The 21,669-nt window shown below is 46.4% G+C and overlaps 1 protein-coding gene across 10 annotated transcripts in view; it reads left to right on the forward strand.

Annotated features, from left to right (window-relative positions):
• rap1gapa (RAP1 GTPase activating protein a) overlaps window positions 1–21,669 on the forward strand; it is a 106,252-nt gene that overhangs the window by 12,986 nt on the left and 71,597 nt on the right. For 3 of the 10 annotated variants that reach the window (XR_007193298.1, XM_048240428.1, XM_048240432.1), the window contains exon 1: window positions 13,424–13,583. The exons of 1 other annotated variant lie outside the window; for it this stretch is intronic. Coding sequence is in view for 8 of the 9 variants with exons in the window: in XM_048240428.1 (XP_048096385.1) it covers window positions 13,540–13,583 (44 nt within the window). In the remaining variant the exon portion in view is untranslated. Of the gene's footprint in view, window positions 1–13,423; window positions 13,584–21,669 lie in introns of those variants that run through there. 6 more of the 10 variants (XM_048240436.1, XM_048240440.1, XM_048240429.1 and 3 more) reach the window with 3 other exon arrangements.

Raw genomic sequence — 21,669 nt, forward strand, 5'->3', positions numbered from 1 at the left:
AAAACAAAAAATACCTCTCTAACCAACGTAACATATGTAGCTGAAGTTAGCGATGCAGATGAAGTTTAGCATAGGCTACCTGTTGTGGAGAAATATGGCCAGCTCGTCAGACTTGATATTCTTTCGTTGATCTAAGACGCCACCATCTCAGGAAGCTCCTCCGATGTCCACTTAATTTGTTTCTTGTTTTAATTTTGGAAATTTGCCTGCCTCTTATAGGCGCTCATGACTACAACTGACAGCTGTTGACAGTTGGCCTTTGCTAATTTGGCAACCCAAATAGGAGGACGCTAGCCCATTATTAATACGCTATTCTAGAATTAATCGCTCAAAACATAAACGAAAATTCCAAGAGATTCCCCCCGTAACTGATTTTTTTTCATGGGTTTTACGGGTTTCACAGGTTAGAGTAATGTTGTCAAATAAGCCATTACTTCAATTCATCGTGTTTCCTCACTCTCTGACAACATATGGTGATCATTTTTGGAATGGTTACAGTTTATTTTCCATTATTTCCTACATACTGGACCTTTAATGGCAGAAAAGTCCCTGAGGGTAATTGTTGCGTCATGTTATGGAACCTTTTTTGAAAACGTTCTAATCACATATTTGTGATCGTACTCCCAGGGGCCCAGCTGCATCTGATCACATATTTGTGACCGTACTCCTCAACAGGTGAAGTTTACATGAACCACGTGACCGTAACGAATTTTGAACACCCATTGTCACAACTCTCTATCTATAAGGCTCTGTGTACGGCTACGCACGGATCTGCTACATCTCCAGCAAAGTGGATTCTCATTCTCTGCCGGAACCTTCTTCATTACGGGTTTCTCGCTAGGAACTTTTCTAGATTAGCTGCTTGTAGAGTGCGCTGAGACCCAAGTGAACTCATTTTCTGCCTCAAATCAGCCCCATAATATTCCTTTTCTTGGTGCTCATTGCATGAGGCCAACTTCACTTAGCTGCTATTTTATGTTATTCGCAGCTGGTTCACCTTGTATGGCATTCATTCGATGTCTTCAGTTGTCTGCCTGCTGTTATAGATATAGATAATAGATAGAGTGAACAACAAAATGGAAAAACCAAACCACCGCACAGGCTAGACACTAGTGGAGACAGTAACTGGTAGTCTGGATGTCAGTTGCTATGATGGGAGCACAGAGGTAATATCATGCCCGAAATGTTATATGCAGCTGGTTCACCTTGTTGTTTGTTGTCTGCCTGCTATTATAGATAGATAGATAGATAGATAGATAGACCGATAGATAGATAGATAGATAGATAGAGTGAACAACAAAATGGAAAATCCAACCCCCCCAAAAAAAAAAAAAAATCCCCCATTAGCGTGCTGAAATGGCAGGGAGAATGAGTGTTTTTCATGATGAAGGCTTGCGTCTCAGTCGAGATAAGGATTTTCCTAAAACATCTGGGCATCTTGTGGAATCAACACTAACGAGGCCATTTCCCACAGGAACTGACAGGAAAACAAGGAGCGCTTGCTTTGATTGGGTTTCCATGGCTGGGTGTGAGGGAGAGAGAAAGGGAGGGAGAGAGAGGGAGGGAGAGAGGGAGGGAAGGAGAGGTGGTGCAGAGAGCAGTCTGTTTCAGAGGAACATGTACACAGACACACCCACAGCTACACAAACCCCTTAAACCTATGGGTTGTTATCACTGAATCATTTCTGCAGTATTACTATACAAATATCTTCTTTAAAAGTGACAACACCCCTGTGTACGATGGGTTGTATACCGTATAAGGTACGCTAATGCTAATGCTAATGCTGGAACTCTATTGTATTGGTGTAGTGATGTAAAGTCATTATATTCATGCCATGGTGACCCAGGTTTGATTCCTGATGTTGTCTATGTCCTTGCTGTTTTGGATAAAAGCGTCTGCTAAAAATAATTGACCTTCTAAAATGTGCATCTCAATAGGAAATTCAGCCAAGCAGTGGTATAACTCTGTAATAAGTCTCCCTTTTTTATCTACAAATCAAATCAAAACATCTAAAAATAAAACAGGGTGCCCAAGATGTGTAGCCCAAGTCTGTAGTGGTTTCCAAACAGATCAGGATCCTCCATCTTTGTTTCCACTGGTGAGTTATTGAAGCAATTCACCACCCTGAATTTCCTGTAAGATTCCCCATCTCCTTCCTCCAGCTTGCAGTGTGGAGGAAGCTATTATCCCAACGGGTCCCTGCAGTGAGTTTCAGCAGATGCAGCTACAGTAGAATGCTGCAGCTACTGGGCTCAAGGGTTCCGCTGCTGGGGCCTATCGGATAAGAAAACAATTTATGAGATTCCACTCCACACAGACCCCCTCAGAGGATCGCTGTTGCCTCATCTTCAGAGAAGGGTCTCGTTGCCGCTGAAGAGATGAAATAGCGTTTCTGAGAAGCCCTCTCCAGCCTTGATAAATAACTATCAGGGGACTGTATGTTGTTACCATGATGCTGAAGATCAGTACAGCCAAACAGTTGTGAAGTGCATGTTCTCCTCAAGTTTGTGTAGTCTTACCTTACAGAGTATAATGTTCTTAAAGGATGCCTATAGAAATGATCGTTGTTTCACATACTGTATTCTTCACAGAAAGTGACTCAGGGGATGTTATATTCATCCACAGAGATGGTTTGTGCTCATGTGGACCGCACAGCTCCTATCCATTATAGGCTATGGCCTGCTAGTCCTGTTTTATGACATCGGCTAGCAATTTAGCCATACTCTCAAGCTGTCCAGTTCTAAAGCTAACAAACTACACTTATTAGTCACCTTTGCTTCTCAGCTTATGAAAAATGTTGTCTTTGTGGTATGTGTGGTGCCATTGTATTTTTATTGAAGGCAGTTTTCCATGTTTCTTTGGTGATTTAAGTACTCTTTTTTAATAGAGTTAATCACAGTATTGCTGGCTGTAGCAAGCCTCTTCAACAGCTTATTCATAATGTCAGTGCCAAGTGAAGGCCTACTATTTAGGTCAATTCCCGGTAGATTTACTTTCTCTGTGAATAAAGGTTTGGTGTGAGTCTAATTGAAGACAAGTGTCTCATTAGCTTAGCTTGGAGAAGAGAGGGCTGTACTTTCAGTGGCTAAATTTAGCTTCTGATGGATTGTATAATTGTATCTACAGGAAAGTTATGCCAAAGATATTATGGCAATATAAGTGCAATAAGAGAGAAATTAATGTAACAATCCCATTTTACCCCAGACTGTTTAAAGAAAACAACCTCAGAGGACTCAAAGAAGGCAGGTGAAATACAGGTGGTGTGTAGAAAAATCAGTCAAACTGGATTTTTACCTTTAATGTATGGAATATTTATTACCGGTACATAATTGTATTTTTTTATAATCATTACATTTACAATTAGTTCAAAACCAAAAACACCTAGAAAAGAAATGTAGGAATGGCAAGGATGTTCTCATTAAAAACTATGTATCATCAACAAGTAATTAACATGATATTACAGTAATGTCTTTAACAATACATTTGATGCCTTATTTAGCTGTCAGGTTGGAATTTTAATTAGATATATAATTTAGTCTGTTCGACTAGACATGTTGCAATTAGTTTTTATCAACAGTACCTCAATGTAATGAGACGGCATAGTTTGAATAGTGGTCACTATGGCCTTGGCCTTGCAAGCCAGTTTCGAACATCCGTTTCCTCAAATAGGAAATGTGCATTCTTCAAAGTCCAGAGACAAAAGCACAAAATATGTTTTGAGCGCGACGAGCCCCTGTTGACTCCCTAGTTATGCCGTGTTGAAGCCCTCAAGAGTGAGGCCCGCAGCTGGACAAACAGATTAGTGAGAAGACCTTGGATCAGAATTACACAATGTGTTGTCAGGCTAGACCCAGCCCTGCAGAGAGGAGATGGTGTGTGTGTGTGTGTGTGTGTGTGTGTGTGTGTGTGCGCGCACGCGTGGGTGTGTGTGCGTGTGTGTGTGTGTATGTCTCTGTATGTGTGTGTGTGTGTGTGTGTCTCTCTCTCTCTCTGTGTGCGCGCGTGTGTATGTCTGTATGTGTGTGTGTCATACCTGTCAACACTCCCGTTTTTCCTGGGTTTCTCCCGTATTTCAGGGTCATCTCCCAGCACCCTCCCGTTTTGTTATTTCTCCCGGAAAACTCCCGTAATTTGCATGGCCATCAAACTTCATTTTAAAATCATTGATCCATTCAGGTTGCCAGATTGTGTATGAAATACAACGTACACATACACGATCACTTAGTTTCAATTTCAACCATTTTGTCATAGGCTAAAACCTGGCAACCCAAAACCCAAATAAGGTAGCGGGTGCCGATCATGCAGCCTGAGTCTCGTCGAAGCAAGCGGGCTAGTTGAATGTCCTACTCCAGAACTAGCTGTTGTGAAATTGTTGGGAATTTAATTGATTAACACATCACATAAACTGTTATTGAGTGTTGTTGATACACTGAACTTGTGCTCTCGAACCAAATCTGACAGCAAGCAGCTTTGGAGTTTTGGAAGTAGGCTGCAGGCAGGGAGCTGGTGGATACATAACTGGCATGCGTAAGTTAATGGTAAGGTAAAAAAGGTAAAAGCAACGACCAAATGCAGTGTTGAAACACGTGTATGAAATGTATTAAATATGCAAACCCAGATCCAGTATAAACCCCCCCCAAAAAAATCTCCCGTTTTTGGAAAGCTAAATGATGACAGGTATGGTGTGTGTGTGTGTGTCCCTGTGTGTGTATATCTGTGTGTGTGTGTCTGTATATCTGTGTGTGTGTGTGTGTGTGTGTGTGTGTGTGTGTGTGTCTGATTAGCATGGTGTCCCCTGAGAGCATGACCTTTAGCTGTAGCTCATTATGAGACGTATGCTCCTGCCGATGTGCTACAGGAGAACAAGTGCTATGGCGTGTGTCACCCCTGGACTCTCCCAGGAGACACCAGCCCCAACTATGTCATCATAATTATTGTGTGACTGCCTGGGTGTTATCTATGTACTTATGTTCTTGAGACAGATTTGAATGTAGATAGACACCAGTTCTACATAAATATCACTAGTATAGTGGGACTGAGCATTATCTATGTACTTATGTTATTGAGCCTGATGTACAGTAAATGTACACACCAGTGTTATAGATATTGTTATTGTTACAGTATTAACTATGTAGTTATGGTTATTGAGCCAGATATAAATATATTCAACTGTTGCTTCATTATTATTAGTGTGAGACTGAGTAATGTGGTTGAGTCCGATCTGAATGTATTTTAGAGATGCATTGTGTTTTTCTGTTCTGCATTGCGTATATTAGCTGATCCGCTCTAGTTTTCACCTGCTATCCGAGCACAACCAGATCACAGTTGTGGTGTTATTTCACACCTTGAATGTTACCCATGATGCATTGGTTTTTATGTTCCCAGCATGCCGTGAGCTAAAGTGGCCTCCTACTCACGGTCTGCTTGCCTCCTCCGTAGAGCGCAGAAATCTCACCCACAAGGCCTTCACTTCTCTGTCGCCTTGTCACTGCATGTGTCTCGAGACAGATGAGCCTCTCGCTTTTTTCCTGTTGTCATTTGCTTGTCATGTAGTTGTTGTTGATGTTGCTCACGCATGACAGCTGAAGCTCGTTTTCACTCACTTTCAGTCTCTTCTTTAAAAGTGCAGTCAGTGATTGCGCAGGAAGTTGTGTTTGTTTATGTTAATGTTTATATTTAATTGTGTTAGCAGACACTTTTTTCCAAAGCAACACACTACACTTTAACCAAGGACCAAACAAAACACCCCAGGTAGCTCCCCCCTCCCTTCATTATTCCCAGAGAAACTCTCCACAACAGGCTTTAATTTTTGTTTGGGGGACAGGCTGCCCCCACTTTTTGTTTCCAGTTTTTCAGAGCCTGGGCTGCCTACAGAGACTGGGTTTTCTACAGTGTACTCACGGAATGGGCAGCTCGCGGGTTGTGAGGAGATGATTGCTGAATGTAACAAAAAATGTTATGGGCTTGAAATCGCGTACAATCACCGACTGTACCTTTAATCTTATATTTATTCTCTGTCTCTTTCTTTCTCTTTAAATGCAGTCACTTGCTGTGATTGGTGTTGCGGTTTGTGAACCACAACATGTTGATAAAGTATTGTAATGACAGTGAACACTGCCGTGAACTGCAGTAGAAAATAACAGTGCTGAATACAATAACGCAATCAGCAGTTTAAAAAACAATGTTACACTACGAAAATCAAATCTATCCTTTTGTATCTCTCTCTCTCCCTCTGTCTCTCACTTCTCTCTCTCTTCCTCTGTCTCTCTCATCCCCCCTCTCCCTCTGTCTCTCACTTCTCTCTCTCTTCCTCTGTCTCTCTCATCCCCCCTCTCCCTCTGTCTCTCCTTCTCTCTCTCTCTCCTCTCTGTCTCTCTCTTCTCTCCTCTGTCTCTGTCTCTTCCCCCTCTCCCTCTGTCTCTCACTTCTCTCTCTCTTCCTCTGTCTCTCTCATCCCCCCTCTCCCTCTGTCTCTCACTTCTCTCTCTCTTCCTCTGTCTCTCTCATCCCCCTCTCCTTTGTCTCTTCCCTCCATCCTTCTTCCTTCCTAAAACCAGAGCAGAATATTATCTCCCTGACAAACCTCCTCTAAGGCATTTTATTCATACTCATAGCATCTTGCAGAACCCACCGTCCCCAACCACCATCACCACCACGCACGCACGCACGCACGCACGCACGCACTCAGATCTGTCCTCAACCAATAGCCCGCTGATCCCTATTCTGACCATAACGACCCACTGAGGCTTACATGTTTGGACATGCGGGAGTCTGTCAGTATCTATAAATAAGTAAGCCATGGCCGGCCATGACATTTTCCCTGAGACACTCTGGAGATGGTGGAGGAGTGTCCATCAGGCTGTGTGTGGCGGGATGGCCGGGCCCCTGATGTGTAATGTGCATGTAGGCTGTGAGCAAGTGCAGATGCCTCAGTGACACCCACACACACTCACACACACTATGACACGCACACACACTCCCCGACACACACACACACACACACACACACACACACACACACACACACACACACACACACACACACACACACACACACACTTTCTCCGACACACACACACACTCTGAAAAAGCATCTTTATCACCCCAGGGGTGTCCCTGTGTGAAGGGGAGCCCTGGAAACAGAGGCAGGCGACAAGTCCGAATGAGACTGGTGCTGCTGGGCTGCTTTATGGAGATGTGTTTGTGTGTGTGTGTGTGTGTGTGTGTGTGTGTGTGTGTGTGTGTGTGTGTGTGTGTGAGAGAGGGAGAGAGAGACGGGAAGAGAGAGCAAGAGAGAGGGACAGACAGAATGTCAGAGACTGAGAGAAGGAGAATGAGAGTGAGAGGAAAGAAAGAAGAGAGAGAGAGAGAGAATCCATGCCGTCTGAGCCACTCTGCTCCCGACTCCTCTTCCTGCCGCGTGCAGCACCTTGTTAATGTTAGATTCTGCCATCCATCCGTCGGGAGCGAGCCTCAGCTCGGCACAGAGCGCAGCGGAGGAGAGGGGAGGAGAGTAGGTGAAAGGAGAGGAGACGGGGAGGAGGGGAGAAGGGAGGAGTGTAGATGCGAGGAGGTGGAAGAATGGGGAGGAGTGGAGGGCTGAGGAAAGCAGAAGTGTTAGAACAGGAGGCGTCTCAAGCCTGCCGAGCGAGAGAAAGAGGGAGAGAGAAAAAAAGAGAAAGGGAAAGCGAGGGCGAGTGTGTGTGTGTGTGTGTGTGTGTGTGTGTGTGTGTGTGTGCGTGCGTGCGTGCGTGCGTGCGTGCGTGCGGTGTGCGTGTGCGTGTGTGTGTGTGTGTGTGCACGTGTGCGTGTGCGTGTGCGTGTGCGTGTGCGTGTGCGTGCGTGTGCGTGTGTGTGTGTGTGTGTATGTGAGGTAATCCAGTCATACTCAGACTCGCGGGCCCGAGTAAAAATGTGAGCTGACTTAATCAAGCCCGAGGAGGAGGAGAAAGACGCGCCTTTGTGGGATAAAAAGTGGGAGTCCTCAAGTGCCTCCCATCCTCACACACACACACACACACACACACACACACATCTCCAAATTCTACACAATTTCTTCTTAGATCTGAGGATTTTTGACTGCAGTGAATGCAAGGGTGGGCGGGTTGGGGTGTTGTGACGGCTGGGCAGAGAAGCAGAGACCTCTCTGAAATAGAGTCGGTGATGCGCAGCAGGGGTCACTGTTGCCTCAGATAGCCTTTGGTGCTGTTCCGCCATCCAGGCCTCAGTGGAGCGAGCTGGGCAAGTCTGTCACACACTGTGGACATCATAAAAAGAACACACACACACACACACACACACACACGACCTCATATGTTGTCCACACCAAAAAGCACTATGTCTCTCACCTTATTATTTGTGAAGAAAGAGCAAGAAATAGGCCAACGTCACAGCCAATGTGTTACTGCTGCGGGCTGTTGGCCCTGTGTGCCTACGTGTGTTTGGGGTTTGTGTGTTAGCGAGTGTTTGCACACACAGACACACACACACACACACACACACACGCACACACACACATATAGTGTCTCAGTAGTCAGTATCCACTCGTATCTTTATGGTGGCAGGTTGTGTATTGATTGTGTGGAGACATGTGCAGGCAGCTTCCAGTGCCCAAAGGACCTGGCCATTACTGACCAGGGGTAGATGGGGGATGGTGTACAAGTGTGTGTGTGTGTGTGTGTGTGTGTGTGTAGCACTGCCGAGGATCCATTAGATGAGGGACGGTGTACAAGTGTGTTTGTGTGTCGTGTATGTGTGTGTGTATTTCTGTTTTTGTGTGTGTCGTGTCTATGTTGTGTGCGTGTGTGTGTGTGTTGGTGTGTGTGGTGGGGTGTAGCACTGCTGAGGATCCATTAGAGCAGAATAGATCTGGCCTGCACTGGCACGCCGATCGATGGCCGAGGAGGCCACTTCCTATCACGGCTGCCCATAAACTGCCAGGCCAGTAGTGGCATTGATCCGAAGGAATTCAACACGGCGCATGAGTACAGAGAGAGAAAAAAACTTGATCTTGATTGTGTGCTCACTGATAAAGTCATTCATTTGGCACCTCGTCTATAGACTGGGGTAAGTGTATTTACATTGATCCTTTGATGATGGCCAGCAGTTAGTTCAGATATAATAACCTGTTTATTGTGTCTTCTGCTATGTCTTTTCATACATGCAAGACTGTGTTAATAGTATGCATGGCTATATTCTGCCATCACTTGATATATGTGAGTGTGGTCATGTTTGTGTGTGTGTTTGTTTATTCGTGTGTAATCATCGGTGCATGTACACATGAATATAACTCTTTTATGGCCTACTGTGTGACTTTGATGCAGTGCGTTGGTTTGTGGGAGTACATCTCTGGGTGAGTGCTTGCAAATAAGTGACTGCCTCACTGTCTCTCTTTACCTCCCTCTCTCTCTCCCGTCTTCTCTCTTTCTCTCTCTACCTCCCTCTCATTTTTCTCTCTTTCCTGTCTTCTCTCTTTCTCTCTCTTCTTCCTTCTCTCTCTCCCCCTCTCTTTCTCTGGTGTATGGTTCGTGACTCTGAGTCAGTATGCATGTTTGTGTGTGTAGGAGAGAGAGCAACCTCCTTCATGCCTCCCTGAACGCTGGGCCTGTTCTAGGACTAGCTCTTTTTCTCTCTCTTTCTCTCTCTCTCTCTCTTGCTCTGTAATGTGTGATGGCCACCTTCTGGAAAAGGGTTACATGAAAAGACACTGTGTGTGTCTGAGGTGCTGTAGCCTTCCTCCCATGGGACTGAGGCATGGAGAAATTGACAGGAGTGGAATGGACACACACACACGCATACACACACACACACACACGCATACACACACACACACACACATACACACACACACACACGCCACAAGACACACACACACACACACACACACACACGCACGCACACACACACACACACACACACACACACACGCACACACGCACGCACACACCTCAGTAGCCTCAGTGATTGACTGTGATTCATGTCTCATATATTATTTGAAAGCATTACAAAAAATATGGAAAATAAGACATTTTGAGTGAACCTTATTTTCTACACTTTAACCAAAGTGCAAAAACTTTGGGTACGAGGTACGAGGGTAGTGCAAAAACTTTGTCATGGCATTGTGCATGCCAAGGTCCTTACTATTCACTCTTTTGTTGAAAACCGATATATACCTACACTTTCGACGTGAAAGAAGACGGAGCGTTGTGTATAACAGGTTGTGATTGTGAAGCCACACACGCACGAACACATGCACGCACGCACGCACACACACACACACACACACACACACACACACACACACACACACACACACACACACACACACAAACATCATCAGTAGCCTACCCCTTCACCCCCACTTGAAAAGTTAACATCACTTAGGTGCTAACAGTCTTGAGCCCTCAGTACTGGCAGCCTCCTTTGAAGCCTCATGAGTGGCTTGCTTCAGAGGTGTCGGGGTGGGGGCCATGAGTGTGTGAAGCTCAGTTTGATAGAGAGGATTGGGCTTGTAGTTGCCCTTGCCGGCTGTCTGGCTGTCTGGGTGTCTGCCACTGTCCTCCTCCTGGCTCTGCGCGCGGGGGATGACATTAAAATGACTGGTCAGATACACATATTTCTGACCATATTTACCTCACATTTTCAGGGCCTCAACCCCAAACACATACACACACACACACACACACACACACATATATTTGCACCCTCCACACACACACACTCACCACACTCCTTTACCACCCATTTTATCCACCCACCTACCTCCGCCACCTTATCTTAACTAAATATAACTCAATGAAAGCCTCATGGTTCAATCAGGCCCTTTACATACATACACTGCAGTCACAGGCAATGTGTTTATCTCATGATAGAGCACAAATATTTTTGTATAATTAACCCTGTTTTGCCAAAGAGCCATAGCAAACAGGGCAGAATTGAGCAGCACACTTTTTTATAATGTAGAAAAAACAGGGCATAAACAACTGTGTCTTTGTGTCGGCAGTTTTTTTTTTGCTCGGGGGAAGGATCTGTGATTGGCCGTGGAATGCGTTGTGCCTCTCGGTCTTCTAATGGGCAGCCTAACCAAGCGTGACATTTCACCAATGAATAGAATGTTCTGGAAAAAAATGCGTCCGTACATCAGCACCCTCATTAGTTTGTCTCGCTGGACTCGGCTGGAATTTACTTGGAGGAGCTGCGTAAAGTCCAGAGTGTCTGTCGGTGAATTGGACAAGTGAGAAGTTTGCTCATTGATTGATTGATATGTGCAAGTCTGTCAGGGTTGAACAATGAGCATTCACACAGTGCAAATCAGTATTGGGTTATAACACTATAGCATGATGAATCACAGTGGCTGGATCTTTGGCAAAAGCTTTGCAAACAAAACGGCACATTTAATTAGTTTCTCTCTCTCACTCTCTCTCTCTCTCTGTCTCTCTCTCTGTGGCGGGGCCCAGTGGTAATTTATTCCTGAAGAGGAAATTTCCTGCCGGTGAAACGGAACACTGTGCTGAGTGAGGCTTGCCTCTCCACACGCGTTGCTGATTGGCAATACATCACCAAATGCATAAAGAAGAAACGAGGGGCCCTTTGCATATGAAAAATCCTGTGTCCTACAGACGTGGATTTTATTACGCCCCACACACTTGGCCACACAATACCAAACAGCACAGCAAATCTGTTACCAGGGCTACTGGACAGTGTGCCCTAGTCGTTGAACGATAAGTTCTTTCAGTGGTACGTTAGGCACGATAGCATACAGTCTGATAGCTGTCCTCTGTATCACACGACTTTATCACAATTCTATTGTGCAAATGTGTTTGCCCTGACACCGGTTCATTCCTTTTCCCCCTGACCTTGGCAGTGCTGTTGAGATGAGGAGCAGATGGAACAGCGATAAGAGAATGTGGAATCTGAGAGTTATCTGAGAACTCATTAAACGGCTGGACGCCTGGCTGATATCTCTCACTGATAACACACAAAGAAGAGGGGAGAGAGAGAGAGAGGAAAGAGATGAGAGAGAGAAAGAGGGGAAGGAAGTCTACTTGTAGCTTTGATTTGACTCAAAGGCTTTGTCTGGATGGTGGCCAATCACAGAGCCCCCCTCCTTGACAGCCTGAGTGACTTGGGCAGAGCTGGGCCAGTTAATGGGACGGCCAGAGGACAAGGATCTCTGCCAGTCCGCGCCCCATGAGATCATGTCCCTGATTTGATTGGTGCAGCCTCCTGCCAATCTCCCTAGAGAGGGAGGGCGAAAATAACTCTTGTTTCTTCAGCTGATTGACAGGAAGAGGGAAGCGATGGGGGGACAATGTGGCAAAAGTGCAACTTCCCCCTTCTAGTTTTACCAGCTGACTTACTGCAACACACTTCCTAAGTGCTTTCCCGGTGCTGAGTGGAGACAGTAAGAAACCTCCAGTGTCTGTTCCCCGGTGCTCAGTGGAGACAGTAAGAAACCTCCAGTGTCTGTTCCCCGGTGCTTAGTGGAGACAGTAAGAAACCTCCAGTGTCTGTTCCCCGGTGCTCAGTGGAGACAGTAAGAAACCTCCAGTGTCTGTTCCCCGGTGCTTAGTGGAGACAGTAAGAAACCTCCAGCGTTCGTTTCACTGTGGTCTGCGGTGTCTCCAGGCTCTTTTACTTTTCTTTTGCAGAATTGCTGTCTGCTGCTGCTTTGTTATTATCTTACCCTCACACAGTTTCATTTTTTCTTAAGAGGAAGTGAAGCCCTTTGTACATGACTTCTGCAAATATCGCCTTTCACTGTGTGTGTGTGTGTGTGTGTTTGTGTTCGTGTTTCCCCCCTTTGGCTGTAGTAGCGAGCACTCCCTCCAGTTCAGTGCCTTCTAAACACAAATGCATTTTCAGCATCAATAGCCTGAGCCCTGCTCAGAGGCCCCATGCCGCGTCTTATTGCACCCCTTCAGAGTGAGATTGGGTTTCTCATTGGCCACTAATGATTCTATTTCACCCTCTCTCCTCATAAGGACACTCAGATGCAGTCTGTCTGTGAGGGTTTTTAGGAGGTGTGTGTGTGTGTGTGTGTGTGTGGGGGGGGGTGTTTACAGAATCACAGGAAGCTAGTGAAGAGGGCACCTTCTTGTTACCCAGGTGACTACAAGTGGTCAGTTTTCCTTCGCTGCCTTGACACGCACCACCCCCCCCCCCCCACACACACACACACACACTCCCACCCCCTTATTTGTCAAGGAGGCGTGAGACAGAGGAAGAGAGGGAGGGAGGGAGGGAGGGAGGAAAGCCATAGGGGGAGGAGGGAAGGGAAGGGACACACACTCACACACACCCTCTGCGGCGTCTCCCACACACACTCACTCACACACACAAACACACACACACACCCTCTGCCTGCCTGTCCAGTGAGCCAGTCCCAGAGGCTGCACTCAGTGAGTCGCTCATTTCATTCGTCCCCTCGCTGGGTCGCCTGCTCCCTCGCTCTCTCTCGCTCTCTCTCCCGCTCGCTCGCCGCTCACTCGCTCGCTGAGTCTCAGCAGAGTTGACTCTCGCTGCCCCCATTAGCAGGCATGCCGCAGAGGAAAAGGAGCTTCACTTTTGGAGCGTACGGAGGGTAAGCCTGCCATGTCATTCATCAAATACTTATCTCTCTGACTTCTGCTCGTGCCTCACTCACTCTCACATGGAGAGAGAATGAGAGAAAGAGGGGTAGAGGTAGGAAGAGAGGGACAGAGAGAGAGACAGAGAGAGAGAGAGAGAGGGAGGGAGGTAGACATTGAGAGAGAGCAAAAGAGGTAAGGAGCTAGAGGTAGATAGATTGACAGGGAGAGAAAGAGAGAGGAAGGGGTCAGAGAAAGAGAGAGAAAGAGAGGAAGAGGGGTCAAAAAAAGAGAGAGAAAGAGAGAGGAAGAGGGGTCAGAGAAAGAGAGAGAAAGAGAGAGGAAGAGGGGTCAGAGAAAGAGAGAGAATGAGAGAGGAAGAGGGTTATGAGAGTGAGAGAATGAGGAAGGAAGGAGGGAGGAAGGGTAAAGGAAGAGTGAAGTAGATTGATTGAGAGGTTGAGAGAGAGAGAGAGAGAGAGAGGTAGAGGATGAGAGTTTGAATGAGTGTGTGTTTGTGTGTGAACTGTGTGTATTGTGTCCCATCTCGGCATGTCCCTATGTTCGGTCAAGGCTGTCTTAGCACGTCAGATTGCATTGGCCTCACCAGCCTCAACCTGTGACAGCAGACAGCGAATGTCACTGACATTTGAAATGGCCACAAGGAGAAGGGTGCGAGCACAGCTACACACTACCTGCTGCTGAAGTCAGCCGAAGCTCCTCTCTCTCTCTCTGTGAGAATATCCCACGCTCCCAACCAGAGAGCTCACAGGGCTCTTTAGAAGCTGTGGGGCTATGAAAGCTGTCAGAGAATGGCAACTTTTTTGAGCGAGAGAGTACTTTATTCAGAGAGAGAGAGAGAAAGAGAGATGCTCAGTGAAGCAGGCAGCCTTGTGGAGGGGAGATAATTACGTTTGGATGGGATTAGCCGCCGTGGCTGACTAGTAGGCATCAGCTTGAAGTGAGAGAGACCTCTGTGTGTGTGTGCGTGTGTGTACAGTCTACTCAGACATGCTTAATGTCATCACAGGCTATTTACTCTATCAATCAGGCAACGCCTAGATTTCATTTACTCGCCCTCTCTCTCGGGGGAGAGAGACCTGGCTTTGGCCGGACTGCTGTAATGGGCGGGGGTGGGTCATGTTTATGTTACATGGCTGTAGAGGGTGTGAGAGGAGGCTCGGATTGCCCATGACCTGAGAGCTGTGTATGCCTTCCACAGGGTCCCTAGGGGTGTGTGTGTGTGTGTGTGTGTGTGTGTGTGTGTGTGTGTGTGTGTGTGTATTTGTGTGTGTGTGTATCTGTCTCTGTGTGGGTGTGTGTTTGTGTGTGTGTTTGCCTGTGGCAATGTTTCCGCTGGAGTCAACAGGTGCGAGGCTGGCCTCTGTGAATTCCCCCTGGCTGAGACAAGTGCTGTTTGTCCTCACATGTGTTGAATCATATTTGTCTGTAATAACCCTGCACTGACCATTGGAAGAGAAAGCCATTCTTTTGTTAAATATTTCACTGGCGTAATGAAATAGTGGAGAATGGAATCTCCCCTTTTCCCCTTTCTCTTTGCTTTCATAAGACGGTTTACCTCAGGGAGGAACATTTGGAGGACTTTTGTCCATCTCTCACTCTCTCTCTCTCACACACACACACACACACACACACACACACACACACACACACACACACATACATACACACACACACACACACACACACACACACACACACTCTCTCTCTCTCTCTGTCTATGTATTTTTGCCTTGCAGAGTTGGATGTGTTCCTTTGACATTTAGACTCGCTGTGATAGGGTCCTCTGAGGGGAGAGAAATCTAAATGCCATCTTTGAACTGACTGCTGCTGTTGACAAAGAAGAGATGTATTTGTTGATAGGAAAATTGTTTTTGACACAACCCCAATTGCTATGTATGTGCTGTGAATTTCAAAGTGGAGCAGCCACCCAAATCGCTTGACTTTGTCTTTGTGTCTGGCGTCTGACATTTGAGTGCAAGTTGAGCCTGTCTTTGGTTATATGAACTGTGCGTGACATGTGACACATGGTTACAGTGGTGTAAATTTACAGTGGGTTAAAAGTATATATTTCTTCTGAACATTGTTTTTTGTCATGTATACTTTTGAATATTGATCCATTTTTTATAGGGCTTGAATCAGTGGTTGTTTATTGACAGACATGATCTGTTGTTCTATGAGTTGTTTCAGAGACATGTGAGTTGCCAAACTTTATACAAGATTATTCATACTTCTGACAAACAGCTGCTTGGGGGACTGAGATAAGACTATTACGTAAATGATCTGGCTCACGTCTCCATGTAGCTGTCATGAGCGGCATTGTCTGAGAGAACAAGCCATGTTTAATTTATCACAGTTTCCCTTGCTAGCTTTGTGTGTTCATTCCCCTTCAGTACACAACGTCTACTCCTTCCCTATGAAACCTTAATGGGGTTTTATTAAATCAACAAAGAGCTGCCCCCCTCTGGTCCCTTTTCGGGAAGCATCACCTCGCCATCATCCACCTGACTCAAGTATAGTGCACTCAAGGCCGTGTCCTGTCTCTCCTGGCCTGTCCTTTGTGTCGGAGTGGAGTGGAGGGGCCTGCCAGGCATGTCGAGTGTAACCCAGCGGAGCTGAGTGGGGCTCGGTGGCGATGGTGGCGGTTTGCGGTGGCGGAAACTGTTGAGGAACGATGGCCCGCGCATGGGAAAGGCTCCTTGTTGTTTTCCTCTTTGTGTGGGAAAAAAAAACTGGAGCAGTCAGTTGCAGGTTCTTAGAAGTCAGCAGATTCTTTCAGCTGCATATTGCAAGTAGTGGGTTTTGAACAGGCTGTGAGTGGGTTAGAGCGCGTGTGTGTGTGTGTGTGTGTGTAGAGGGGTGGGGGGGGATATCTCAGGAGCCAGACACTGGATTGTCTTTATCACAGTGGGAACCCAAGCATAGCCTACCTTGTTTTTTCTACCTTTGTTCTTTTCCTATGTCTATGTTCCTATGGGCATGTGTGTGTGTGTGTGTGTGTGTGTGTGTGTGTGTGTGTGTGTGTGTGCGTGTGTGTGTGTGTGTGTGTGTGTATTATTTTAGTATAATTATATGTTGTCTTAAATTCTGGCAAACATAGACATTTGTAGATGTTCCATGCTCTGCCTGTAAGTACAAACCCCATAGACATGTCACAGCATACAATACCAATTGTTTGAGAAGGGTGGTTATTTAGCTTTTGTCAAAGCGAGTTATTGCTATGTTTGGTCTTCTCAGCAGGTACTATAAATGGACATGGAGTGAATACTTGGACTTGTCAGTCATGGTTTAGTTTGCATTACAAAAGGCTCTTCTTTATTGCACAGTGAACTCTCTCAGTGGTCTGAAAGCACTTGAGCACCTCTCAAGACAGCAGCTAAACCAACACAACCCCCCAGGCCATGTACGCAACCTCCACTCACTGCCCTTTACAACTGAAAACACACACTCACATACACATGTAAACACACACACACATAGACATACAGACATACACACACTCACCAACACACACACACACTATGCACATCCATATTTCAGAGCTGTCCTAAAGATGAAATCAAGACGCCATAATTTACTTCCAGCATAGCTCAGACGACACAAGCCTGTCCGTCACATGTGAACAGCCACATTCCTGCCTTTTGTGTCACACGACAGGTGGGGTGAGGGTGTGTGTGTGCTTAGGCCTGTATGTGTGTGTGTGTCCTCTTTACTCCTGCATGCGGGCATTTATTGCGTAACCTGGCACAAGGTTTCTGAAATGTGTGTGGATGTGTGTTTTTATTTCAGCGTACTGTGTGTGTTTCTGTGTGTTGATTTTGAGGAATTTATTTGTGTGTGTGTGTGTGTGTGTGTTTGTGTGTGTGTGTGTGTGTATGTGTGTGCATTTAGACATGTGTGTGTGTGTGGCCCCTGGAGGCCCCTGAGAATGCTGCTGCACATACACAATGGCTGGATGTGACTGTCACCCCATGGCTCTGAGCTGGTTGCGATGTGAATCGGCTCCACTGGGCCGTACAGTGACCCCACTGTGGAAGCATCAATGCGCACATTCAAAAAATGTCTCATTCACTCAAAGAGCTCCATTGAGACCATAGCGCAGCACTGTGAACGCTGAGGACATGCCAGTGTGTTATGATTCAATATTTGCAAGGAAAGAAACCCCGTCTACTAGACCCCCCCCCCCCCACCCCACCCCACACACACACACACACACACACACACAGACACACACACAAACACACACACCTCCATACGCAAGTTTCGTGACGGGATGGAAAGCAGTCTTTTTCCTTTTCATTGCAAATTCTCTTTCAACGTTTCCTAAGATGATTAAAGTCAATCTTGAGAAAAAGAAAATCGTCACACTTCATAGAGTTCCTAGTGAGATACGAGAGTCTTCACAGAGCTCCCGGCCCAGTGGATATTCTGACCCCCTACTCTAAGTTCCTTTTGCTTCAGATGCCACACAGATGGCGGAAATGTTTTATTTAGAACACGAAAGTCTTACAGTCTCGGATTCTTCAGGACACACAGACACACACACACAGAGCTTCCCTGAATGCATAGTCTTGTAGTTTCAGAGTCTCTGGGACACACAGAGAGCTTCCCTGGATGCATAGTCTTGTAGTTTCAGAGTCTCTGGGACACACAGAGAGCTTCCCTGGATGCATCCCAGAGCCATATCTGCTGCATACTCAGGAATTCTGAATAGAACATCATGAAAAATTGATCACGCTTGCTCTCGGTAATATTCCCATTATGTTACGCAGGGTGAAACAGCGGGGGCCACTTTGTGTCTGGCTCCCTTGGCTGTGGGTTGCGACTCAATGTTCTCTGGGAAATTTGTTTACCGCTTCTGTGTCTATTTCCTGACGAGGCGAGGCGAGGAGAAGCGAGGCGATCTGACTCATTCATTTTCATTCACTTAAATTGTCACCGCTGATGTAACATGGTTTTTGATGTGATCATGGTTTTTTATTAGCGCACATGTCAGTGAACTTCTCATCCTCCTCTCCTCCCCCACCCCACCCCACCCCTGGAGCAGGACTGTTGAACCACGGATCTACAAGTCGGCCTGGTTCCAAAAACATTGGAAACATGGAGCGTATATCTGGGGAGATTTGAGGCTTTGTGGGTTTTGTCATAAGGGTAGGTTATGCAACTTGCTGCCACAGCTAGACATGGGCTTCACACGGGCTTCTACACCCCCACCCACCCACACACCCCCCCCACCCTCAGCTCTACATCCCGTGCTGTTGTCAGTTTCAGCTATGCTTAGCCTGCATGACTGTAGTCGAGATTGTAGTCGAGATTGCGAGATTGTAATGGAGAACGCTTGGGAGGTGAAACGACGTGTAGTGTCAGCAGTCTGCAAACAACCTCATAAACACACACACACACACACACACACACACACACACACACACACACACACACACACACACACACAGAAATACTGGTGTGTCATCATATTTATGCAGTGGGATGCGGGGGACAGGTATAAGCAGGTGCAGCTAAGACCTCACAAACCTCAATCACAAACACTTGCCTGTTGTCATGGAAACCAAACCCAGCATCTCTGATTGTGGGTAAGGGACAGAAACAGACAAAAGATGTGACGTTCATTTTCACACCCTGCACTTAGGCTTTATTTCCCGCCATCAGCAGCACCACCACCACCGAACTCACCCACCTCCCTCATCCAACATGTTCGTTCAGTCTTGGCTTCGCTCCCTCCTCCTCGTCTCCTCGCAAACTGAACTTAACTAACCCAAAAGCACTCCATCAAGTCCCCCCTCTGAGTGGACAGCCCGGCAAACACCCGGCTCCCATTAGTGCACTTAATTACGCCCGCCACTCCTACACAAGTAGGTCACTCTTGTTCCAAAGGATTCATTATGTACCTGGCGGCGTACTAACCAACACAGAGCGTTCCCTTGTTCAGCTGCCCACATGCGCAGGGAGGAGTTGCCTTTGCAAAAAAGCCGTAATATCTTCAGCGTATATCACTCACTCGGTCGGTGTCAAGGCGAGCGCGTGTTGCCATGTGCCTCCCTCGAGATGAGCCTGATGAGAGATGGAGAACGGCAGGTACGCTGATGGCAGAGATAGGAGCTGGAATGAGTGGAATGGGCCGAAGTGTGGGGGAGTGCTTTTAAAACAACATCTAATTTGAAAAGGAGTTAGGACATGAGTGCAATGAAACAGAAAAATGAAGGTGTTTCTGGACTTCTGGACTCAAAGAACTAAAAAAAACAGTTTCACTGAGCATCGCTAGGCACTCTATGTACTTTGTTTCTCTGATGCAGTCCATTTCATGCATTTGTTTTCATTCTCAGGCCTTCTAAATGATCAACAAATGCATTAAAAGCACCTTACACAACTTGACTCACACCCACACAAGATGCAGGAACAACTCTCAACCATTATTGTGCTTAACAAAATCCACTGACTGGACTATTAAGTACTTCTGTGAAAAATACCTTATGATCCCACCTATGGTATAGCATGTATGAATCATTCATGACCATTTAACCATCCGATAGTCCATGTGCACACATACACTCCACATGCACACAGACACGGGGGGTGGTTGGGATAGACAAAGCAATGTGTGCATTGTGTTGCCCGAGGAGGTCCATCTCGTCGAGTTGTAATGCTTTAGATCAGTTTCGAGGCTGTGGTGTTGCTCCTGCGAAGCTATCTTTTATTGTATGCATTTGTAGCACTGTCTCTGTTAAATAATGCACCAGAACCCCTGTAGAATGAGATGCTGACCAAGCCCTCCACCACCCCCACCCCACTCCACTCCACCCTGGCCCTCTGAGAGAGCTGTTATGTAGCTATGGCAGTGAGAGATCGTCAGCCCTTCCCCCCATATCCCACATCCCATCTCTAACCCTCACAGCATCTTTTAATATGCTGCTCTGCACTGGGTGGACTTGCTTGGCAGTAGAGTGATCAGTTAGAACTACAGTAGCTGGCCAGCTTTGCAGGGTTGGGGGTGGCCTAAAGGTTTCTCTCTCTCTCTGGTCAGTTTGCTCGGAGCTCATAGAATCCTCTGGTTAATCTCCATGTATACACAGACTAGTGAGCGCAGCACGGCTGATGAATGTGGGGACTGTGGGGAGGGTGTATGAAGTCTCTCACAGCCAGGGAGGAAAACATGCACACCCTTTCTGCAGAGGAAGCTCACACACACACACACATGTGTGCCTGCCCACACGCAAATATACATACGTGTAGACACATAAACACACACATACAAAACACACACCTGCCGACATGCATGGAGATGAATAGCTATATGATCACTCAAATATGCATATCACATACAAGACACTCACACATTCACATGCACACACACACACACACAGACAGACACACACACACACACATGCGCAGCCTGAGGTAGAGAAGGTGACAGACAGAGATAGACAGATGAATTATTAATTGATTGAGTGCAATGCAGCATGATCACCCTGGCCCAGGATTTAATGAGTAAAGCTGTTCAGCACACACAGACCCCTCAAATCTCTAGCTCGCCGCCAGTCAGTCTCTGTCCAAGTGACCGTCAGGAAATTGAACAGCACCGTCGTGCCATGCCGTCCGTCACTTTGACACACTGACACGGTCTCCCCTTTGACAGAAATGACAGGCAGTTGCCGTTTTAGGACAATTCTTCTCATAGCTGCCATAAATGTGTCACAGGGGCAAACAGACCAGTGGACAGCACAAGACACAGACAGACAGAGTGAGAGAGTTTATGTGTGTGTGTGTGTGTGTGTGTGTGTGTGTGTGTGTGTGTGTGTGTGTGTGTGTGTGTGTGTGTGTGTGTGTGTGTATGTGTGTGTGTGTGTGTGTTTGTTTTTTCTCTATATATATATATATATGTATTCACAGATTTTCTTTTATGACTGTTATTTAGTCTTGATGAGTTCTAGACACTGTATGCTTTGGCAACACTTTCTTCACAAATTGTCATGCCAATAAAGCGTTTTGAATTTGAATTTGAGTGAGAGAGAGAGAGGGAAAGTACAGGGCCAGATAAACAGAGAGAGAGAGAAAGAGAGTGAG

This window comes from Alosa alosa, chromosome 4, assembly GCF_017589495.1.
Source record: "Alosa alosa isolate M-15738 ecotype Scorff River chromosome 4, AALO_Geno_1.1, whole genome shotgun sequence".
NCBI classification, from domain to species: Eukaryota; Metazoa; Chordata; class Actinopteri; order Clupeiformes; family Clupeidae; genus Alosa; species Alosa alosa.